The 25,089-nt window shown below is 42.6% G+C and overlaps 1 protein-coding gene across 2 annotated transcripts; it reads right to left on the bottom strand.

Moving 5' to 3' along the window:
* Positions 1–57: 57 nt before the first annotated feature.
* Positions 58–22,451, bottom strand: tjp3 (tight junction protein 3). 2 transcript variants are annotated; one of them, XM_030082512.1, is made up of 30 exons: positions 22,263–22,451; positions 14,844–14,900; positions 14,204–14,328; positions 13,949–14,051; positions 13,575–13,866; positions 13,321–13,424; positions 13,051–13,240; positions 12,868–12,943; positions 12,678–12,778; positions 12,481–12,571; positions 11,893–12,072; positions 11,587–11,690; positions 10,831–10,915; positions 10,055–10,131; positions 9,105–9,201; positions 7,769–7,854; positions 7,589–7,661; positions 7,398–7,471; positions 7,154–7,217; positions 6,898–7,054; positions 5,678–5,786; positions 5,369–5,588; positions 5,078–5,283; positions 4,869–4,964; positions 4,659–4,738; positions 4,317–4,527; positions 4,070–4,170; positions 2,705–3,238; positions 2,443–2,501; positions 58–2,209 (listed from the first exon to the last, which is right to left on the bottom strand). In XM_030082512.1, the coding sequence occupies exons 2-30, from the start codon at positions 14,889–14,891 to the stop codon at positions 2,086–2,088; spliced, it is 3,867 nt and encodes a 1,288-aa protein (XP_029938372.1). In that variant the 5' UTR covers positions 14,892–14,900; positions 22,263–22,451; the 3' UTR covers positions 58–2,085. The 2 variants fall into 2 exon arrangements, with proteins under 2 accessions (XP_029938372.1, XP_029938371.1); XM_030082511.1 differs by lacking the exon at positions 22,263–22,451 and adding an exon at positions 18,137–18,246.
* Positions 22,452–25,089: the final 2,638 nt, after the last annotated feature.

The raw sequence follows: 25,089 nt of genomic DNA, 5'->3' as shown, positions 1-25,089 counted from the left end.
TCAATTAAATATGCAAATTGACAAACACACACGAGATTGTTTGGAGTTGAACTCAGTTTATTTAACTCAGACGGACAAGACGCGTTTATTTGTACAGAACATTTCAGCAGAGACAGTTCATAGTGATTTGCACTGACGAAAGAACAAGAAACAGAAAACGCGAGGGAATAGAAAATCAGAATCATAAAAACAACATTAAAACAGAAATGTGAAAAGACTGAAGCAACACAAAACAGTTTTATTTTCAAAATAACTCAGCGCTGTGCTCATTCTTAAGAATTTTCCACGATATAAAAACTAATTACAGATTCCACATGTTTGGCTCCGACTTCGGAAACAAGAAGCTAGTTTGATGCAGAGCGCATTCACAAATGTGTGTCAGTCTGATGCTGGCATTGAATAAAGGTAGGATTCATTAAACACCCTGGACATCTGGGACAACGAGTGCAAGTAACTTTAATCAACTTTAAGCTTAGAAATGTATAAGTGCTATTTCAAAAGTGCAAATTTATACATCTATAGATATTTTTACCAAAGATGTATTTTTTTATACTGCGGAATAAAAAAAAAAAAAAATCAAGTATCCACAGAAAGTTATGAAAACTGAGAAACTCCATGAGGATGTATTGTAAAACTGTAAATATCCACATCATCTTGTAGCTTGTGGATTTTTTTTTCTTCTTTTCCTTATATTTTTGATTATATCTAATCTGAAGCTCATCAGCAGACTGGTTAAAAATCAATAATTATCTGTGGTTATAGGTACAATCCACAAACAAACCAAAACTGAACTGATGAATGCATGTTTTTATATTATGGGATATAATCGGATTATCCAGAGAAAAAACACATGTCCACAGGGAGAACATACAAACTCTGGCTAAACCCCAGATTGGAACTGGGGTATTTCCATTGCAATAATACGTTTTATTTTTTGTTCACTTTATATTACTGAATTTCAAATCAGAAAAAAGCTAAAGTTAAAAACAAATATGGAACAATGAAAAACAGCAATAAAAATTAATAAGAACCTGAGTGTTGCTAATGCTCTTCTATGTGGATTTTTGATTAACTTTATGTCTTTGTGTGTTTGTTTTTTGCCATTTTATTCCATCACCATGCATTTTTGATGTAGTCTTATAACACTGTTCATTTCAATTAACACAGTGAATTAATGTATAGTATTTGTGACCATGGCTGATAAAAAAGCAAGTTGTAAGCCTCTTATCACAGCCTCCGTTCATTAAATTTATTTCAAAGGCATCAAAATTTACACAATCATAAAAAAACAAAACAAAAAGTAACACAATACATTTTTGTTGACAAAGCATTTTTGTAGTTCATTTTCCAAATGTGTTGAAAAAAAAACAAAAACAAAAAGACCAAATCAAACAAACACAATATCATTTTGGTGTCCAACAATTACATAGAACAAAAAAAGAAAAAAAAAAAGGGTGATTTACATGTTACATCAATGCTGTATTCATTTTAATCTCTTTCCTTGTGTACTTTGATATGTTTAAACTGAAGTGATTATAGCAGCAATAATGACATTCATATGAGCTTTAATATTGTGTTTTGATGTGGTAATCCAGTGATGAATTTTAGAAACTGTAGATGAGAATAGACAAAATGTGTACCGATAGTTAAAAAAAAAGTTAAAAAGATAAAAAAAGAAAAACACTTTAATGTAGAAACCGTGATCCAGCCAAGCATCTCACACACGTCCATGTAAATGCCGTGAATATGATTTCCAGTGAAACTACCATTTGTAAATCAGGTCAACAATAAAAACAAGCACAGATTTCTTCCACAGACGGTTTAAAAGTTAAAAAAAAAAGTACGGCACTTTGATCGTAGCATTCATCTGACAATTTTTCGTTTGTGACCCAACAGTTTTGCTGTTGAAAGTCAAAATAAGTAGTGTCAGCTGTTGTGCACCATCAGTAGAGACCTCCTCACATCTTAAACACATCAAAACAAAAATCACAGAATGATCCAAAAACACAAACTTGTTGAAGGAGTGAAACAATTTATGTCCTTGTCGGATCAGCCGGTCGCAGCTTTAGTCCTGAGTGTGTGTGTCTACAGTTCAGTGGCAGGGCCCCATTCAAAGTCATCCTCCTCCTCATCCTCTTCATCGTCGGAGCTGTCACTTCCTCGAATCTGAGTGCGTCTGAACTGGACCGCCTGGTGGTGATGTGCCAGCCTGGGAGAGATGGAAGGACCACTTAAAATCAACTGTCTGGGACATATATGACATAGGACAGGAATAAAACCGCACTCTTCCCATTGCTGAATATACGAGGTCAAAACATGGAAGATGCGACTAACATGCAAGCTAGCTTTTCAAGTTCATCTCATTATTATTTTGATTTGTTGATATGCTGCTATATTGTTTAAATAAGCTGTAAAATGAAATGTATGCACCAGAAGACTTACACAATGAACTGCGGGCCTTTCTTTTCCTCGACATGCGCCTGTGGCTCTGCTGCCTGAGTCTGTGTGAGAGGAGAACAAAACAACCTGATCACAGTCGAGGAAAACGCCACTTCGACTCATTACCATACATTAGTGTGTAAAATAAACAGAATCTAAAAATACTGGCTCAGATATTTTCATTTTTTAACTACAATTTCAGATCTGCTTCAAAGTCAGCTGATTATGATAATAATGACATGTAGGTGTAAGAAGGAGCAGAGACCTGCTGTAACTTCTCCTCGATGGTCGACAGACTGGCAGGGTGGAAACTCTCGCTGTCTGAGGGCTCGTTCACCGCGTACCGACTGGAGGGATCAGGAGGTCTGAAGTCCGGCGGTCCATCTGACGGCGTGGTGGGTGCCACCACATCGCCGGCACTGAAGTCTGAGTCCGAGAAGCTGCGCTGGGCGGGATCCTCCTCCTCTGCGGCGCTGCCATGCGGGCTGTCAGATCCCCGGCGGAGCGACCTGGGCTCGGGGACGTGCATGAGCGGCGGGATTTCTCTTTCGCCGCGGTCCTCGGGTTCCATGGCCGGCTCAGAAGATCGAGCTAAAGCGGCTCCCATCCTCCGGGACTCTTCGATGCGGCGGGCTATGTCCTGGCCTGGGTAGGACTCCTCCAGCTCCTCATTGTCGGTGTAAGCCTCCCCGTCGGTGAAGGCCTCTCCGTCGGTGTCCTCCAGGTCACTGGCAGCGCTGAGGTAGTCCGTCTGGGTTTGGTCCAGAGCGTCTAAATCCTGCTCTCCACCACTCTCCAGCTGGATCCACAGAGACAAATAATGGCATATTAGTTGGAGAGATTTATCATATTCTTCATAAATTAAAAAAAAAAAAGTTATTCAAATTATGTCACATAATATTGTACTGAATGCAATGCCAGGTGGGGAACTTTCAAAAAAACAACGTCTGCAGTTCAAAAGTTAGCAGCATTGTTGTATTTCATTTTAAATTTGGTGGAGTTGCATTTGCACTTGTTTTTCTGAACAAGTCTCTATGTCCCAGTTATTTTCTTGAACTCTGTATCCTGAGCTGAATTTGTATTCACTTGAGGATTTCAACTGTAGACAGCATAGAGGTCCAACCTGCCCGTGCACTCCTTTACATGTTTATACTGTAAATGTTTATTGTACCCACAATTTTTATTTTATTTCATAATCACTGCGTGTAAATGTCTGTGTGTTACAAGTGTTTGACAAGCTGAGAGACCTTGTCCGTGATTGACCATGATGAGGATCACAAAGCTCTAATTCTTTGTTTTGTTGTGTCGTTTTATATATATATATATATATATATATATATATATATATATATATATACACACACACATATATATACATATATATACATATATATATATATATATATATATATATATATATATATATATATATATATATATATATATATATATATATATATATATATATGTATATAGCATCAACACCATATGAGTTATGGTTATACTGAGAAATAAGTACACATGTATTCTTACAACAAAGTATAGAGTTGATAACTTATTCTAGTTCTGTGAGAGGGTGTGTGTGTGTGTGTGTGTGTGTGTGTGTGTGTGTGTGTGTTTTGGGCCATACCGTGACTTCAGACACCCAGACAGGTTTGGACTGCTGGTGGCGGATCTTATCCTTGAGAGTCTTATACCAAGCACTGGAGCCGGGCTGTAGGTCGACGCGAGCTGGAGGGGAGAGTGAAATTAACAGTGTCAACACAACAGACCTGCAATTCATGACAACTTAAATACGTAAAAACAGCTTGACAACCATCTACACTGTGTGCTAAGGTGTAACATTGTGCTGCAGACTTTGCTGAAGCAGGTTTTACCTGAGAAGAGGTGGCTGCAGTGTTTCCTCATCTTGAGGGCCTGTGAATAGAGGCGTCTGGAGCTCTTGTTGGATTTGGGGTCGTACTCCTGCCTCATGGCCTTGACGTCCTTCCGGCTGTGCGGATCTAAGAAAATCACCATGGGGTGGTACTGGATGTAGTTGAGCCTCTCCACTGCAGTTGGAGTGATGTCCAGCAGGGGGTGCTTGTCCTTAGCAGAGAGAGAGAGAGCAAGAGAGAGAGAGAGAGTTAAGAAAGAAAAAGGAAAATAAACAACATGCACAGAAAACAGGACTTTATGACATTATGAAAGAGTGAATAGGAAGTGTTGACACTGCTCACCTTCTCTGCTATCTTCCTCACAGTGTCCAGTTTGATGACGGTGGAGGCACTGTCTCCTCCTCCACTGCGAGCAACCATCTCTGTGGCCATGCAGCGGGGGAAAATATGATTCACGTGCGTACAGGAGGTCAGAAGAACGAGCGCAAAGAAATGCAAAACGTTTTATTTCCATATCAGAAGATCAGAAAATGTGAAAAGCAGGACACCAACCTGCCACCTCATATTCCATCGGCATTTCTCTGGCCAGCTTCTCCATGGCGATGTCATTAAGAGGACCCAGAATGACGATGGGTCGCTTAAAATTAGCTGGACAAACAAAGAATTCACTGTGTTAAAAAAAACTAGTTTGACAGGTCGGGGACTATTCACTGAATGCATAGACAACTGTGTGTGTTTGAATGTGAACAAAACTCTCCCACCTTCCCTGAGCAGGACTCTCTCGTAGGCCGGGAACTTTCCCTGAATGGTGAGCTGCAACAGGTCGTCACGGGTCCTTCTGTCACTCTTTTCACTCTTTTTATTCCCTCGGAGCCCCCGAAGCTTCCAGAATTCAGCTCTGGGGCCCGAGACTTGCCTCTCTCCGCTGGGCCGCTGCGCCTGCTCCAGGCGGGCCAGTTTCTCCGCTCTGCAGGACACGGAGACACACTGCTTAACCGAACTGTGGCTGCTGGGTAGGGTTCATAGGTCATTTGAGCCTCCTCCTCCCTCACTTTTCTTGGTTGGGGATGGTGCCTTTGTCCATTTCGCGCAGGTCGTTCCCCATGCGGATGGCCAGCCAGTTGCCGATCTTCCCGCGGTGCATTGTGTCCACCACCCTGAACACCTCCCCTCTCGTGAAGCCCAGGTCGATGGGGCCCTCCGGCTCACGGTCATAGTGGGTACGGATGTAGAAATTGTCTCCAAGGTTGGACTTTATGATCTTCTTATAAACTTAACAGAGGAAACAACAGGTTTGTCAAAAGGTTGAAATAAACGGCATCAGTAAGTCATGCGATCTGCCCCCCCATGAGCCCACTTACGATCCATCTTGTTCTGTGTGCGGATTTCCACCTGACTTCCTGTCCTCACCTGGAGGAGGAATTGGGCGGCTTCTTCTCGTGTGAAATGGCCAAAATCAACATTATTTACCTAAACAGAACAGAAGCAAGTTTGCCACATGCGGACACGTAAAAATAGATATTTCCCCTTTATAGCGCTCTCAATAAGCATCAGTAGAAAATGTACAGGGTCAGTTTTTACAATACTTTTTAAAGTCAATGAAGTTAAAGTTTCACATGATTTTGTTCCATGTATTTGTAAATTCTCTTGGAAAACTGTAAAAGTGATTAAAGTATTTCATGATCTAAAGCTTAAAATTTGTCTCAAAGGGATATTTTTCCTCAGAGGTGGTCCGGTCCTCTCAGCATGCTTCATTCAGCCTTTTAGTGTGAATAAATCCAGTGGCCTGAATCTTTTCAGGTGGCCTGGTGCACTAACTTCTTGCTTTTCAAGGGCAAAAGAACGCAAACCAATTATATTAAATATGATCACTGACATGATAAAAGGTTCACATGTGATCAAGTATAAAGTATGGGGGGGTTTTGTGTTTAATGCAGTTTTGTTCACTGTGTTTATATTGGCATTTTAACTGTCAGAGAACTGAACAGAGAAAATAGTTGTCTGTTTATTATAAACTAAGCGAGAGACGAAAAAAAGATTGACTTCAACAGCCTTTTGTTGTGTCTTGTTTGTTTGCTTTGCTGTGTAGTTTTACTGTGAATATGTTCGAACTTCAAAGTTAAATAATTTCTTCATTCTTGAACAAAATGATGGTCGCGATGCATGGCAGTACTGTGGTTGTGTTCTTTATAGCTACCGTGAGTTTCAAGCTTGTAACAATGTGAAGAGACAGAACAGAGGATTTGGAACCATTAAAAGAGACCATTGCAATGAACAAATTTCTTTATTTGTGTTAGGCACCGATTAAATGTGCTGTAATCCTGACACTGGTCATCAGGCTCATATATAAACCCTCTGGACCTGAAGCTGAACATCTACACTCAAAGATGATTGTCTCTTCTTAAAACTGCTGTGGTGTTACATGGTGCCAAAATGCAGAAATCTGACTCCTCCCAGTTTTCCCCTAACTAAAATAAAGAGCCTTCAGTGATACACGCCACCCGTTTCTATAAGCCAAACTCAATATTCAGAGGCGATCTCCACTGCTCCTGATCTCAACCATGAAAACACATCATGTCACCTGCATGATCTGGTCCCCCTCTTTCATTCTCTGTTCGTACGCGGGGCTGTTGGGCTGAACTCCACCCACAAAGATACCGACGTCGTTGCCTCCCACCAGTCTCAGGCCCAGGTTACGCTCCTTTACAAACGATACTGTGCGCAAATCAGAGCTGTATCTGTGAACCACAGGAAAGGAGAAGAACCAAAGTAGGCAAATAACTGAAGCTAACCGGCTCAAAATAAACATTCCCATCGATAAAGGAGACGCTACTCACCCTGGATTTGGTGAGGGATAGGAATCGGGAGGGAGGGAATAGATGGGTTCTTCTGTGGGCTTGTCTGAGAGATACAAAGGAACAGTGAGACTCGAATCTGGTGCGCCCATAATTAATGACTCCAAAACTGAATTACTCATTCTTCAGACGTTCAGATTTAGCATTTCTGCTTTACAAATCCAAATAGTAACCAAAAACACATTTCTAGATTTCTGTAAGTGAGGGATTTGGTGCTGAGTCTTACTGTAGACTGGCGGGTTGTTGATCACTGAAATGCCCGACCTGCCTGTGGCGGTTCCGTTCGCCGGACGGGCAACTCTGTGAGGGCGAGAGATCAAAATTATCGTCTGCAGAACATGTGAGCATCTGTTCAATAATTTCTCTGAATGCTTGCTTTCGTTGAATGATAAGGCGAATAACTTCCTGCGGCTGTACCTCCGTCGACTGTCCTCGCGCTCTGAGCTCCCGGACCGCCGGAGGTGTGAAAGCTCGTCGGACTCGGAGGAGTCTGAAAAAAACGAGACAGCAGAGACCGAGGTCAGGACCTCTTCTACTCTTTTTAATCTTCAGCAAATACAAGATGAGGATGGGTGTGAGACACAGGAGCCAACTGACCATCAGGAGGCGGTTTGACGGGAGACGGGGCGCGGCGAGGAGCCTCATGCTTGAAGTTGGCTGAAGGAAGTTTCTCAGGCAGGACTCTGCCAGGAGCACGTTAAAAAAAACCAATTCAAAGTTATTACTATTCACTTTTTCTGATGATCATGAAAAAATAAACCAGAAAAGAAAACAAAAGCATCAAAAAGAGTAACAAGAACAGTAAAAACTAGACCAGACCAAACTAGATCACACAGAACACAATTCCTGTTTATGAGCACAAAGTACAGAAATCTGGTGAAAACTAATAAGAGACACATTAAAAGTGGTGTGATGGTGTCAAAGTACAGAAAACAAATTAAAAAACAGAACAAAACAGAACAAACATGTTTCATGAACAGCTTTCCAAAACTCATAAATAAAGGTGAGTAAGATGAGAGAGTATAACTACAGTAAGATCACACCACACTGATATGTGTGTTTACAGACTGCTGTAGTACAGACAATAAAACACACAAATAAAACTAAAAGCAGGCATCAAGACAGAGAAGCTAATGAATAATGTCCAGAAAAATATCTGATGCATCATAACTACATTTATGATCATTTAAAGAGTTGTTTTAGACCAAAGAAACAAATGTAGGTATGAGTCAATGGAAAACAATAGAATGATATTTAAAGACTTTTCAAGGTGTTCTGGCAGTCTGATAAGACCTAATAATAAAATTAACCCAACTTTGCCAACATTTCAATTCCTGAGGTAATGTTACCAATGTAATCATGACTTATTGAAGTTATTTATGAAGTGCATCATCTCTTTAAGGACTGATATTGATCAACAGGAATGAGTTTTTTATTTTTGCTCCTGCTGGCACCACCTGACCAGTCATCTCGCCTGAAAAATATGGTTTAGCATTATAAATACAGGATGAATTACTGGATAATATTCTGAAACACTAGCTATGTGAGCACTCAGTATTCACTCCTGGCTGTGCAGTCTGAACGGATGGCCTTGTGAAATGTGTCATGTTGTTTTCTTCTGTCAGCAGTTCAAATTTGATGTGATGCAATTGTTAGAGGAAGTCCAATCATGTGCGCCACAGTGCACAAAGCACGTCTGTCGAGCAGATAAACCAGTCGAACCTCCAGAGTGAAACTGTAACTTGCAAGATCACACATCTCTCTCTCTTTCACTTTTCAGTGATCTCAGCCTTCCAGGTCACACCAACAGGAAAACTGCATATTTAAGAGTTTTGTTTCATGTCTCTACTAATCTGAAGGGAGATTAAACTTGTCTATTTCTTGTCTGACATACTTTGACTGTATTAGAGGCTGCAAACTGGACGTGTCTCACCTGTATCTGTTTCTGGACGTGTTGGATGGCGCGCTGTCGGTGGACTCTCTACGGGGGACAGAAGCGTAGCTGGCCTCTGATTCAGACCCGGAGCGAGCTGTGAAGCCAGCGAATCAAAGCTGTCATTTTAAGTCAATCGCACACATCAGCATGGCAAAAACAAAACAACTAAACTAAACAAAAAAAGAAAACAACAAAAGCCTGAAGTTCAAGCGTACAGTGTATGAGTATTTTTTGTGTTCATGACTTTAAGATATCTAATTTTTTTTATAAATACAAATGAGCAGTCTTGACACGCTACACTATTTTATAGAAGGTCCTTTAGATGACGTTAGTAATAAAACAAGCTATTTTCTAGACCAGCTCTTTAAAATCCAGTTCCTTATCTCCCTTTTGTCATTTTTAGTTATCAGTATGAACACAATGGTTTGCACTTTATATATAATACATAGGTTGAAAAATTAAATATGCTAAGATCACACATATCTAATTATTTATAGATTCACCAATATGAAATGATTATTAAACTCTGTTGGTACATCAAATGCTATAATAAGTAACACTACAACCCAGCAATAGTATATAATTTATAGAAAAAACACTCTGAAAATAAATATTAGAAATATGTTTGACAGAGAAATAAATTATTGTCTACTGAACTTGTTTTCTTGTGAGTTTCATGAGAAGTGTGGAGCAGAAGTGAATCTATACATTACAAATTTGACAAATCCTACATTTAGCAACATCTACGTCAGTGTTTGACATCTACTTAACCATGTTCTACGTAGCAGTCAATGATTAATCAACATTTCTAGGAAATTGGAAAAAAATACAGAAGCCACCAAAAAGTCTGTAATAACGGATGAAGAGCATTTTGGGACGTATGTTCATCATGATGATGAAAAACGAACAGCCACACGAGCGGACTTATTGTGCGTACTCACACACACCTTTCTGAGGGGTGCTGCTGGCGGCGCTCCGCCGTGGCGGGTCCAGCTGTGGCTGTAGGGAAACATCTGGCAGGACTCTGCAAGAGACGAGAGGGAGGTGGGAGTGAGGGAGGAGGAAGATAACAAATCTCAGTTACGTTTGGCGAGGGGGGACCAGTGGCTATTATGATGTTCATTAATGAGAGGATGAAATTGAAATGATCAATATTCACCTTTTTATCTGAGGGCAGCTCTCTCTCTCTCTCTCTCTCTCTGATGATAAACTGCATTGCGATCGACTCAAACTACCCGTTTTAAAAGACGAGTTTTGCAGTTACTTCATCACGTTGAAGTTTTTATACACGCTCTATTGGACATGCAGGACTGCTGGATGAGCTATTCTGCAGATGTTTGACTTGAATACAGCTGCTTTGTTGAGAAGTATCCTCTGTTTAATCAACACTTACAGGGACACGTTCAATGAAAGTCACTTTTATTTCATTGGTCAACAAAATGTTCAGCACACTTGATATACAGTCAACACAAATCAAGCAGAAACAAAAGAAAAAAAAGAGACTAAAACAAATTGTACTCAAGACACAAAAGAAGAGTAAAATCAACAAAAGCCACAAATGATTAAGGGGTAAGTTTTTGTTTTAAAATCAGGCAAAAACACACGATTATCTATATGATAAGAGAGAGCGCCGAGTGGTCAGCTCACAGTCCGGTCCGTGAGATCTCGTAGCGTTTCAGGTAGGGGGTGGGGTGTAGAGACGGGGGCGGGCCTTCATCTGTACCTGTATCTGCTGAGAGAGTCCTGACTGTACGTAGTGCTTTGCCTCACAGGAGGCGAAGTGACGCTGTCCGACTCCGAATCAGAATCTGAGGACACACACAGAATTTCAACTGTTACGCACCTGTGGCTTTAAAGCCACAGCGAATTGTTTTTATTATTGTTATGCTAGAATACAAAACACAAAAAATAATGAAGGATAACTGACAGACTTCTGCCCACAAGTGTTTGTTTTGTTAAAGTAAATTATGCCTTAAATATATTATCTTAAAAGGCCAAATAAAAAAAAAGATTTAGATTGTTTTTTTACCTGAAGTACTATCACATTTATTTTCAGGAGAGATTAATTCATCACATGCATCACTGAAACTGCTCGAGCAACTCACACGTCAGAAACTTTAAAATGTTCCCTCTAAAGTTATAAAGACATTTAAGGCAAACTTTAAATATAATAAACATGAAAGGCACATTCACAGACAAATACAGTCCCTTGTGATTAAAGAGATTTCTTTTTTTGCAGTAGTGTTCATGAAGCGTTTCTTCTAAGAGCTATCAGACATGTTCTGCTGTCACTTCAGTCTTATTTGACTTCTGACACTGGCTTGACAGCAAACATTTGAAGATCAAGTAAATATTGTCAAAGAGGCCAAACGAGAGCTTAAGTTTCAGTGTGTGTGTGTGTGTGTGTGTGTGTGTGTGTGTGTGTGTGTGTGTGTGTGTGTGTGTGTGTGTGTGTGTGTGTGTGTGTGTACACACTGACCTTGGCGTCCGACTCTGACAGGTGAATTAACCCTCCTTGGTGGCTCCTGGCGAACAGGGATGGGGGAGGATCTCAGCCCTGAGTGGGAGAGGTCAGGAAGGACTCTGCAGAGAGAAATGTTATCACAAGTCAGTCAGGGACGATGTCCCGGGGTCGAAGGTCACAGAAGTTCATGAAAATGCTGAAAAACATTCAGTTTTCTTAGCATCCCCACGTCGAATCTGAGAATCTTAACATTTTTGTTGTATAAAAGATAATTTCTGACGGAGAGTTTAACATCAAAGGTTGGTGAAGGGATGTGCGCACCGGTATCTGTCAGAGCGGGGGCTTTCGCGGCGTGGAGGCGGGGAGGCGCTGCGGTCCGAGTCCGACTCCGACACGGGCCTGCGGGGCCGTGAGGCGGAGGAGGAGGAGCGAGGAGCGGTCCAGTTGTGGTGGACTGGAGAGGACCTGGGATTGGGGAGGGTGGTCAAACCCGGCAGAGGTCTGCATTGAAAAACACCACACCAAAATTAATGCTTTCTTGTACTTACGGTATACTTCTAATATTTTTTTTTAATTTATGAAGCAAAACAACATATTTTTTAATTTATGAAAAAATAATCTAAATCATGAAACGTTTTGATATGCAGGCATGAATTATAATGGGAAATTACACATTAATAAAGAAATCTGAGCTATTAAAGTACCAATAATGGGTCTACATGTATTAGAAATAATGATGTAGTAGTTACTATGAACAGAAATCCTACAAAATGTGTGTTTTAACTAAATTTTAAAGTGGAATATGGTTTTCAATCTTATTTCTATATTTAATTTCATATTTGGGATTTGTTATCGACACATGTAATGTAAACATTTTGGATGTCTTCACCGTCATCCAGTAAAACTCACTTGTATTTGCTGGAATGATCCCTGGAGTCCGAATTGACGGTGTCTCTCCTGACGGGCGAAGCACTGCGGTCAGACTCTGAATCAGACGGAGCTGAAGAAACGAGAAACGAGAAGCCAGAGTTATAAACGGAACCCTCTACACTGATTTGTTTAATGAAGCTGCTGTGGTTAATGTCTTAGACTTCATTGATTCTGACCTCTGCGGGACGGATAGCTTCTGGTGGCGAGCGGCCGAGGCAAGGTGGAGCGCACAGGAGAAGGATCCCGAGACTTGGGTGGTGGCGGATCGGCTCTTGTTCTAGGGTGACAGATATACATTTTTTTTTTCAGATTAATTTTGCATTAGAAACCCCCCACAAGTACTGTGGTTTTCCTCTGGGTCTGTACCTGCGAGTTCGTTTCTCTCTGTTGGGCTGACGTGACGTCCGGTGAGCGGGGCCGTCATCATCGATGTCTGAAATGTCTGTCAGGACAAATTAAACAACGATTAGATAATCCTGGATGGTTTTTTCTCCTTGATGTCTTTATTTACTCCACCACCCTCCACCTCAGTGGACGAGACTCGCTCACCCTCCAGCTCCGAGCTGCTGTCCCTGCGCCGCTCGTCCTCACTGTTACGAGGACTGTCTTCCACCTCTGGGATGCTGACCAGGAACTTACGGTCGTCCCTGAGGACCGTCATGGTCAGTTTGCCCCTGCTTTTCTCCACCAGGTGCTTGGTCTCCAGCAGGGACAAGTTCTCCGTCGTCATACCATTGATCTGCTCACACGGGTGAAATGATTCAACACACAAGCTGGGGCTTACTTTAATGTCTTGGCAGCATGAGGAGAAGTTTTCACCTTGAGGATGAGGTCTCCCTCCTGCAGCGTCCCCTCCTTAGCAGCCAGACCTGTTTCTGTCATGTGTTTGATGAAGATCTGACTGCCGAGCTTCAATCCGTACTCTGAAAAAGAGAAAAACGAGAAATGACAATATTATATTCTTGCTGTATAAAGAGTTTCTGAACTCTAATCTTTAGTCTATTGCTCTGCAGAGCATTCAGAAAGATTTGTTGGAATTGCAGAATATTTCTCTCTGCGGTCTGAAGTCTCACCGTCATTGATTTTCTTTTTAACCAGAGTCGTTTTCAAAGGTTTGTCTGCAAAGTTGTTGTGTGGCAGCCGTTTGTAACCCGATGACAGCAGCGGCAGTGTGTTTCCGTGCCCGTTGCGGTCGGGCGAGGCGCTGCGGGCTCGGTAACGATAGCGGTCTCGGTTGTCGCTGCCATCAGAGTAGCGCCGTGCTCGTCTGGGAGGGTCGTAGTCCAGCAGATTGGAGTGAGACGCCGCCCGGGATGGCCTGCTGGTAGTTGCTGGGATCTGGATCTTTCGAGGGCGCTTTACTGTCTGCAGGAGACAAAAGTGGACAGGAGTTTGAAAAGACGGTTTGAAAAAACACTAACCATTTCATCTGGTGCTTTCCACTTACTATGTTTGCATTCTTGCCACATGTCTTGAGGGTCTGAATAGTGTAATTAGAGTGGACGTTCTCCATAGACACTCCATTAACCATGACGATTTGGTCTTTGGTGCTGAAAGACAAACAAAACATGTGACTCTAAGTGGACAGACACGCCTTCAGGGTGAATGTAGATCTGTACACAGACAGGTGGTCATGTGTCTATTTTGCATGCATATAGGAACTTTTTTCTACTGTTCAAATAAAAACAGTTATTTAGCTTACAAGAGGCGTCCCATGGCTGGTCCATTTGGCAGAACGTCCGACACCACCACAGCCGTGTCCCCGTTCTCCAGGCTCGGCTTGTCCTTTCCTCCAGATATGGCAAAACCAAATCCCAGTTTGGGATCCTGCCAGGTCAAGATTAAAAAAAAGAGAGAGAGAGAGAGAGAGAGAGAAATGAGACAGAGAAAATGATAAGTGGCGTGTTAATGGGAAGGAAAGAATGCAGGAAGGAAGGTGGGCAGCGGTAGGTATGAGCACATGCTGGAGATACGGAGGATAGATAGAGGAGGACGGAGCACATTCCACTGGCGCTCACTACGAGGCCGGAGACGAAGAGCCGGCTGGAGCCGTGGGGTGCAGCAGGGTGTGTCACTCTGAATTCCTGTCACCGTCTGGGCTATGAAACTAAAGAGTGCAAAGCGTGGTCTGGCTCAGCCCGGGAAAGTCATTCACAGAGCCTCCAGAAACTCCCGCTGTACTCCGCTTCCACTCATGCAGCCACAAACTGAACTACAGAAACCCACCAAGATGATTTAGACTGAATACTGACTGTAACGCAGTTCGCTGTTAATTTCATTCTGATTTTAAAGTGGAAAATTAAAAAAATGAATAAAATAAAAACAAAATAGTGTTCACTTACTTTGGATAGAGTTATTGTGTGTTGCTCCCATATCGTTAGCTCCTCCATTCCTGGTTTCTGGAACGAAAAAAAAATAAAAAATACACAGACCAAGAAAATGTGAGAAAAATTGTTGAGTAAATAAAAATCTTAAGTCAAAAATACAGAATATTAATCAATCCTGTCACATCAAGTGGTTCCTCACGAGAGTGACAGCTGAGCGCGAGTGGAGCAGGTAAAGTCTAGGTGTATGGCGTTGGACCTGATCGCAGCGTGCTCGCACCTGTCTGGAGCCTGCTGGACCGGTATGGAGGAGGGGCCACCTGTCCTACGTCTACACGCTCCTATAACTTCAAGCTGCTGACAACACATAACATCTGGAGACGGTTCGCTGAGCGAACACCCACAAAAACAACATATAGACCTGTGAGTGAAGATCACTGTTGTCCTTGCTTTAAGTCACTTTGCACGCTCCAACTTGATTATATAGGTTGTTTCTTTTCCCCTAAAGACAACTGAAAAGTTTAAAGAGTGATTAGTTAATGTTGCTGATTAACTAAGAAGTTTCAGTGGAGGCGGTTTGTCCTGTAACACATTGCCTGAACTACACAGACGGTAAGACGCAAACAGCCGCAGAGGAATCAGTCAACCGAGGGGGAAGTTGGTAAAACCATAAAGCATTTATTGATCGTCAGGTTCTCAGAAAACTGCTCCATTTTTGTTTCTTGTTTTATTCATCACAGTTCTACATTTCCACCCAGCGCTTTCTGTTGTGAAAGATTTACATAGAGGCCTCAAGAACACGCCCCGGTCCCTGCTGGCCGCGCTGGCGAGGCCACATGCCTCTCGTGATTTCCATTTTCCACATACTCGATCTCAACAGAATAAAAAACAAGGGTCCTCCAGATTGAGAAGTAATGCAGGAACAAGTAAAGCCAGAAACTCGTCTGGGAGGGCTGAATCGCAGCGGCCATCAGCGTCGCCAGCAGGTAGAACTGTGTTTGAAAACTACTGAAGCACACGCAGGTTCCACGACGACGTGTATCTGCACCCACAGTGAAACAGACGGATCAAATATTCTACTCACTGATTCCTACTAGCATCCTGTCAAAGGTTCTCTAAATTCACCCGAATGGAAAGTTATTCCATTATAATTTGGCACCTTAGCAAAGGCTAATATGTACAACCTCAAACTCATACAATATAAGATCAATGTAAGCAGCTTAAGATAAGTTCGATAATGTAAAAACACAAGCACATTCAAAAGCACATTACAATAAAGTGGGTTAGTCGAACAAGGCAAGTTCGGGGGCGGAGCAAATTCCCAACAACACAACCACCACCCGGAAGAAGATAGAGCATTTAACCCAGAATGCATCTGAAGACGGTGGCAATTCAATTAGATTTTTTGTTAGATTGTAATTCGACTCTAAGTATGGCAAGAAGAACACATTTAAGCCTAATAAGTAAATCTGTTTGACAGTCATCTTCATATATGAGATTACTAAAGTCAGACAAAAGGCCCCACCCTCCCCAGACCCCCAGTGGCCCCGTGCACTGGCACTGACAGCTAGATCAGCCAACACGAGCAAGCGAGGTGCAGACAAGGCGGATAAATTAACCTTACAGGTGAGGGACGCTCACGGTGCAGCTGCACAGTAGGAAACCCGCAGTGAGTTCATTTGACCGAGTTAATCATAAACCTGAATACGAAATAGTCGCTGACCCGATTGTTCAAACACAGGCTTTCCGAGGGAGAAGCTCCCATTTTGATCTTAAGCTTTAATCATACCTGACACTGACACCTCAGGCTATTACAACTTGGAAGTGCAGTTTCCGAGCGTTTTCTTCCAGCTGCAGGCTAGAGTGAAACGAGGAGGCGACTGAGTGGTTCACGTGTGTCAGTTTACAAACAGGTGGCTGAAAGGGTGTCAGTGATCAAACAGAGGCTTATTTAAACAACCTTTCAAGCATGTATACAAGTTGAACGTGGAGAACAAATCAGGATTAGTTAAAGTAATCATCAAATTGTCTTGCTGACAATGTCTCACCAAGTCTAAAATTTACGTGGTTTTTATAAGGACAAAATCTAGTTTCTTGGACTCTGTAACAAAATCAGTCAAGCAACAGCACAGCAGCAGAGTTAAAATTAAAGATACAATGTGCAAGAAATGAAAATCCAGATGTCTGCAGGTCTTTCTGACCTTCTGCAGTGCTGCACCATCACCTCTAACACCTCCATCCTCTGTCCACCTCAGACAGTGAACTGTTGTTTCTACAGGCCTGCTGCTCAGACCCTGGGAGGACCTCACAGCTGCGACTCTGCTGGGCTTCTCCCTCTCCACTCACCATTTGGTCTTTGAATCTTACTTCCATTTTCCCACTGGGATTTCTCCCCAGAACAAAACACCTGTGGGCCACAGCGTTGAGTGAACAGGCAGCTCTTTATGTTCCATATGACACCGGCGGCGGCAGCGGCAGCGAACAATCACAGATCCGCAGTTATCCAACTCAAGTTACTCCCTCCTCTGACCGGCTGAGGGTGGACGGCGGCTGCTGCCCAGCAGAAACTTGATCCTGCTGCTGAAATTATTTGTAATATGACCATCTGCGGTGTCTCTCTCTCAGCAGGAAGACAAGGGGGGTGGGGGGAGCACCTCACCTGGAGATCACTCCTCCCCCATCAACCTTTGCCCACTCTCAGTCAGTCTCCAGTGCCCCTAAATGAAGGTGGATTTAAGGTGGAGCTGCTCTGTTGTTAAAGCCACACAGACAGACATAAGACCAGCAAAGTGCCTTAAATGAGACGGCGCTGCGCCGCAGCATCAATGGAAAGTTACTCTTTTTCCATAACATTCGATTATCTTATTATTGCTCAGGCCGAAAGAAGTGGCATGACATGAAATACAAAGTGCAGCCTCGTCTACTGATTGTTGTTCTGTACTTTCAGCCGTCATGACTACACAGCAACACACACGATTAGACTGCTGACACCAAAAACAACCCGTCAATATTGCAGCAGTCTGATATTTACTTTTAATAAAGCATTAACCAGCCAATGTTTGACCGATTTTGAGACAGTTTCATTTGTGCTTCACCCAATTGAGTATTTGAATGGTCACCAGGGCGCATCAACGGAAACCACCGACTTTTAAATGTAGCTACAATAAAACTGTGTGATGAGAACTAAAACATGTGAATATTACTTCCTGGCTTCTGTGAGGGAAAATAGGAACTATAAGTTAATCATGTTCAGTCCAAATATATAACATAACATCATGGGATGTCGAGCATGCAGGAAACCTTCCACTTACAGGCACCACGAGCAGAGGCGGAGGCGGCTCGGGGGGCATCGAGCCAAAATGCTTCAGCAGTTTAATCCGCTGTGTCAGATTCATGACGGTAACAGTTCTGCGTTCTCCTTCTCCCAAAGTAAAGAGGCCTGCTGGGGGTCAGTGAGTGACCTTCTGTTTATCTCTCAGACAGACATCAGCACTGATGCACATCTGCAAGTTCCCGAAAAGAAACGAAAAGACAAGCTTCCACAGCAAAAACTGTAAAAAAAAATTCTGATTACAGTCCGGGAAAGCCCACGGTCACTCCGTCGCCTCCAGCCGACGAGTCACAAGTGCGTCTCTCCAGTCTGTATCTTCGGCTTTTCCCTTGGTGAGGAAGTCAAACAGATCCATTTGCTGCCACTGTCAGTGGTATGCGAGGTTAACTTTCCCACCAGGCAGCAGTGGGTCCCGGGCCGCTGGCTGAGTTTCAGTCTGCTGGGTGCTATGGTTACGGCGGAGGAATGAGAGCGCCGGGCTGTTAATAATTGATGGGGTGTTTGCTACACTACAGCTTCTCTAACCCCGAGTAAAGTTTGCCGGGCTCCTACTGAGGCCCCGCCGAGTCTCAGGACGGTCAGATGGCACGTCCGCTTCAGGATCGTCCACAACGCACGCCGCGGAGCAAGGGCGAGTCTGCCTGTCAGTGTCCTGCTGCCTCGACGCTGCAGTCACAGAGATCTGTAGTCAAATGATTCAGAGGGAGGGGCAGTTTGTGTACCTAAAGAGTGGACAGAAACTAAAGTGTTCACTCCCTCCACCACAGGACCGACGACCATTTACGATCCAAACGGAACATGAACAGATTTCTTAAACCCAGTTTCCTTTTCAGCAAGAAATCTTTCAGAAAGGCTGCGTTTTGCAATCTGAGATGTAGAATCCATTCATCCTCGATATCACTTCATCCAGCCTCAGGCCGCAGAGCGCTGCAGCTTATCCCACGAGGGACACGCTGAAGAACACACCAGTCCATCACAGGCCAATGGCACACACTCATACTCATATCTACAGGAAATTTAGACTCATCAATTAGCCTCAAACTTTTCTTTATGGATAGTGAGAGGAAACAAGAGCACCTACACATCCACAGAGAAATCCTGAAAACTCCACACAGAAAAGCCTCCAAAAGGCGTCGAACATCTCAACAAAACGAAAGATTATACGATTATACATGACGTAAAAAACACACATCACGCCCTGCTTATGTGACCCATCCAGCATCTTTTGCTGCAGGTAAATAATGTTGAGTTTCTGAGCACAGCTTGGATAGATTCCATAAAAGTTCCTACAAAGTCGACTGAGAACAGCTTTGTGGGTTTTTGTTTTTCGTCAGTACATTAAAGGTCTCTCTATTAATTCAGTTCAAATGGATATTTGTATATGTACTTTACATTTCTTTGCATATCTGGATGACACAAATGAGTCTGCACACCCACTAGGACATTATTTTAACTCATCACGAGAGTGACCTGTGCTTTATTTAATTCTTTAATTTCACACAGACAACACAACCAACAGTTTCTGTATGCTAGCAGACATCTATTTTAAAGTGTCTTAATTGTGCTGTCTTTACTATAAGATTATAAAAGTTCGGTGTTTTTTTAGACAGAAATAAAAAGACGGGGTAGAATTTTATCTACAATTCATTGTTGTGTAGATACAAACAACGTCAATTGTTTGACAACCAGAGGGAGCCCCGCAGCAGCTGTGAGGTCCCGCCTGGGTTCAGCCAGGTACAGAGGCCATGTCATTATTAATTAATCCCAAGAAAACAGGGCATGGTCTCCAACTACGACACTTACGGAGTGCAAACACTCCGCTGAGGTGTGTCTCTGCTGCGAAGGTAAATAATCACTCACTGATGCCAAAGAAAGACTCTCTGTGTTCCGCAGCAGCAGCAGCAGCTGCTCAGCTCCTCCTGTCGGCCGCCTCAAATGCAAACTGCCAATGGTATTACAATGTGTGACAGTTTTAGAATGTGTGACAGTTTTAGAATGACACTCTCCTCCACTTTAATGTTCATTAATGACTGAAGGGGGCGCAGATCCTTTGACAGATTTGAAAACGCAGCATTTAGAGGGGAAGGAGTGTATATGAGTCTGAGTAGTGGAGCTTCTGAGTGTAAACAAGGAGCTTTGCAGGACAAATACTCCAGAGGCCACAGAGTGGCTGTAATTATACAGATCAGAGGTTTGCAGTTTCCGCTCACGGTGTGTTGATTTGCTCAACGCACACGCCCACACTCACTTTATGGCGACCGGGACGACTTCTCCACAGTCGCCTTCACTCTGGTTACACAACTCAGGTTTTCTCGTTTGGGCCTTTCTCTGAATCAGACTTTAAAATAGTAGTTTTCAAAGTGTGGGTCGGGCCTCCCACGTCAGGGAAAGAAAGGTCTACTGTAGGTGTAACAGGGGCAAATGGAATTCACAAAATCAGCTTCAGTGAGAAACCATCAGCTTTTGTGACAGCAGAACACTACTGACCAAGACTTAGTTGAGATATTAAAACCAACAGCTGTTCAATCAACATAGAACTGATACAACTGCTGAACTGATGCCAGAAAAGAGCCGGCGCTCGACATACACTCTATTTGACAGTGAAATATAAAAGTGTAGCACTCTTTGGTATAATAGTCAACATGACGAGCGCTGTTGAGACGCACCGTTTTCTTTGATGGAGGTTGATAAGATTGTTCAGTGTCAAAAAGATCATAAGGAGGGAGTTGACATGACATCTCTGTGAATTATTCAAATAATAAATTGATCCATTTAACAAGTTATCCTCTGAACCACATCATCTCATTTGACACGCGGATAGCATCCGCAGCAAATCACTAACAATTATTGGTACAAAACTAACTTAAAAATCTCTAAAATGACATTTGCCTTACTGAACAAACTTTATTTTAGACAGATTATAAGCAGCGTTGCTCCAGAGTCTGGCTGTCCTGCTCGGGGAACAGACTGCTGCGATTAAGCCACATGCAACTCAGAACTGTAGCAAAACACCGATCGCTTCAAAAGATCCTGAACAGTCTCATGAAAAATGTGTGTTTTGCATTGTATTAACTTGCACAACTGGTTCAGAACCAACCAAGATTATTGATTACGTTTACTCCAGACAGACTGGTTAGTGATGTAAAATGAGTCGCATTAAAACTAGTACTGTATAAAAAAGTAACAGTTTCTTTTTAACTAAAAACAGCTTCAGGCACTTCTGCAAAGAGTTCCACACTATAGGGGAGAAATCCATATAAAAACATCTTCTGACCATTCAACACAGTGGGGATGTGTAAATATATAACCACAAACATGACCTATTCACTCATCTCCAGCGAAATGCCATACGTGTCTGCTGGCCGAGGCTCAGCTGGTTATTGATTAAAATGTTAGTGAAGACATAATCAATTTAACTGAAGACTTAAGCCAACTCATATGACACTGGAATCCTCCAAATCAACAAGACTCTGCGGACTTAAGATTGAAAATATTTGATCCGGTCTCAATCAAGCAGCTTATCAGTAAATACAAAGACGGGGGTCAAAGGAGAAAAGGACGAGGCAGCTTGGGAATGTAGTCGAAACTACTGTGAAACTCAGGTGGCAGGCAGGTAGAAACCTGCAAGTGTGGCAGAACCAGTAAAGCCAGGAGAAAGAAAGTGAGGCTCGCAGCTGACTGTCACACACACACACACACACACACACACACACACACACACACACACACACACACACACACACACAAGTGATAAGACCCACAAATCTCAGTATACATGCAATTATGTAAGCTACAGAAAAATAAGACCTTCAACTTACTGCACATGAAAGCAAACCACAGATGACAGCCCTGTAATCCCTGATAAGGTTTATGGCCTTATACACCCTGCTGATCTGAAAATGTTCAAGAATATGCGGTGGCTTTTACCTTTTAAACCATTTATAACGACACGAAATGGGCTTAATTCACTCACACAAGAAGCTTCCAGGTGTTTACCCCGGTGGAAGGTGTAACTCTGGCCATGTGTTTATTTGCCTTTTCCCTCCACAGCCTGCTGATGTGGACTCTACCTGAGCACCAGGAAGCTGCGGCAGCAACAAACATACCTGCTGTGTGAACCTCTCTCTCTGTGGCCGAAGAGCGCCGTCCGTCTCCGGGTCGTCCAAAAACACACACTCACACACACACACTCACAGGCCTGCTCCTCTGGATTTCACGCGCTCGTCGCGACTGTTTCGCCGGTTTGAGAAGTTTCTCCCAAATCTTCCTGAGGAAAACGCAGGTGGGAAGGCGCGGCGGCGACGTACAGGTGAGTTTCGTGACGCCATCACGTCGGCGCGCCACGTCACTGAAGTCGCGCCCCTCTGCAAACGTCCTTCTCTCAGTTAATCATGAACGCATAAGAAGCCGTTTTGATGAAAAAAGGAGAATAAGCCCCGGAGGAAAGCTTTTTTGCTTTTTACAAGGAAAGATCAGATCAGCTGGTGGTGACAGTTTCCCGAAGCTGCAGAAGTTTAACGAGCGATCAAACGTTTTCATTGCAGTGTTTCCTGTTTTTAAACCAAGTGAAGCCAGAGAAATGATTTAGTGTCTAACTCGAAGCTGTATGACGAGTTCAGTCATGATCTGTATCACTGTTCATTAAATTAACAACACAATAACACCAGTTATGGTGAGAATACATGTAAAGGACCAACCTCCACCTCCTACACCTACACCTGGCTGCACCCCATTATGACAGCTTTAGTATGTAATCTTACTCACATATAAGTACAATAACTTATTAAAAAGTACAGCCATTACTTAAATTCAAAACATTTGAATAGAGTAGAATAGAATCAAATAGAAAATCATTTGATCAGCATAATTTTGATTAAAAGAAAGTTCATTTATGTCTAAATTTCTTTAAAAAATGCCATGTTGTTCACTGTATGCAGAATATCATTTTCCCACGTTTATGCACCATGCTGATATTTTATGAAGGTAAATTGAATAAATGCTTGCTAGTTACAGTCTCAGCTCAACTCAACCCAACTCAATTTTATTTATATAGCACTTTAAAAACAACTGCAGCTGGCACAAAGTGCTGTACAAGGTCATATAATATATAAGTGCAAGAATTTAAAAACATTAAAAACAAAGAATAAAAAACAAACAACAAAAAAGAGACATTTAAATGAACATTAAAAACACCAAGGGCAGAGTCTCAGGCTGAGTTAAAAGCCAGTGAATAAAAATGTGTTTTAAGATCTTTCTTACACCCTAAAAAATGAATGGTAAAAAACAACCCAAATTGGTTTATTTTTTAACCCAACAGTTAATCAACATTGGACCAGCCCAACAGTAGTTACTTTTACCCAACAAAATGGGTTGGTCTTTTTAACCCAACAGATGGGTTCAGAGATTTTATCCAATCATTGGGTCAAATAAATTTCAGCCCCAGGGCGATTCTACCATATGATTGGGTTAAATATTGTTCTCATATTTAACCCAAATGTTGCATCAAATTAATTTCAGCCCTGGGTCAATTTTACCATATACACTGGTTGAATGTGCCCAAATTCTGGGTAAAATTAACTATAATTCTGTATTGATTCAACTACACAATCTTCCAGAAAGTGCTGATTCATCCATCCATTTTCTATGCCGCTTCTCCTTTTCAGGGTTGCAGGTGCCAATTCCAGCTGCTGCAGGCGAGGACGGGGTACACCTCAGACAGGTCATCAGTCTGACATATATAGACAAACAACCACTCACACCTAGGGGTGATTTAGGGTGACCAATTAACCTGACATTCATGTTTTTGGTCTGGGGGAGGAAACTGGAGTACCTGCAGGGAACCCACACACACACACATATGAAGAACATGCAAACTCCACACAGAAAGGCCCCGAGTCTCAGCCAGTACTTGAACCCAGGACCTTCTTGCTGTGAGGCAAGAGCGCTAACCACTGCGTCACCGTGTGGCCATGTTGAATCTTAGAGAAATTTGTATAATATACATGTCTTGTAAACAGCTAATTTTCAAACTTTTTTAAAATTCAATCTATACTTGGTCGTGCAAATAATACAATATGCAATGACACACTTGCAAACAATGTTTAAAGTATTTATTTTTAATTTCTTTGGACCCGTTGACAACCCAACAGTGGTCAAAACAACCCATGTGCTGAGTTTAAAAATCTATGTTGGCTCTTTATGGACTCTAACCCAACACATGAGTTGCAATAAATAACTCCAAATGCATCATAATAGCCCAAATTGGGTTACCGATTTCATAACCCAGCGATTGGGTTAACAAAGTAACCCAACATTTTTTAGTGTGTACAAATGGACAGTGAGGGGGCCTGCCTGATGCGCAGTGGCAGCTCATTCCACAGCTTGGGGGCCACAACGGAAAAAAGCTCTGTCCCGTCTGAGCTTACGCTTGGACCTCGGCACCTCCAGGAGCAGCTGGTCAGCTGATCTGAGGCACCGAGCAGGCGTGTAGGGGTGAAGCAGCCCAGAGGGGTAAGGCAGGGCGAGACCTTTCAGGGACTTAAAAACAAATAAAATAACCTTAAAATGGACTCTAAAATGCACAGGTAGCCAGTGGAGGGAGGCCAGGATGGGAGTGATGTGGTCCCTCTTACGTACTCCAGTCAGTAGCTGCGCTGCAGCATTTTGGACCAACTGGAGACGAGCGAGGGACGACTGGCTGACTCCAACATAAAGTGCATTACAGTAATCCAGCCGAGGTGTAATAAAGGCATGGATTACTGTCTCAAAGTGCTGATGTGCAAGAATAGATTTCACTCTGGCCAACTTCCTGAGGTGGAAGAAGCTGGACTGAACCACTGCGCTTATATGTGAATCTAGTTCAAAATCACTGTTCATTTTAAAACCCAGATTTAAAACAGTCGCCTTCACATGTGGAGTCAAGGGGCCCAGGTC

The sequence above is a fragment of the Salarias fasciatus genome, chromosome 23 (genome assembly GCF_902148845.1).
Source record: "Salarias fasciatus chromosome 23, fSalaFa1.1, whole genome shotgun sequence".
In the NCBI taxonomy this organism is placed as follows: Eukaryota; Metazoa; Chordata; class Actinopteri; order Blenniiformes; family Blenniidae; genus Salarias; species Salarias fasciatus.
Note: the sequence above shows the minus strand (reverse complement) of the source record. Positions and strands in the feature narration are given on the sequence as shown.

What these genes read in the sequence shown, in the direction of transcription:
- tjp3 (XM_030082511.1), bottom strand. Translation starts at nt 18,220, where the DNA reads ATGAATCTGACACAGCGGATTAAACTGCTGAAGCATTTTGGCTCGATG. An exon ending in CCCCGCTCTGACAGATACCG is followed by an intron (nt 11,691 to 11,892) that starts GTGCGCACATCC and finishes TTCTCTCTGCAG; the next exon opens with AGTCCTTCCTGACCTCTCCC. An exon ending in ACGTCCAGAAACAGATACAG is followed by an intron (nt 7,855 to 9,104) that starts GTGAGACACGTC and finishes TGCTCCTGGCAG; the next exon opens with AGTCCTGCCTGAGAAACTTC.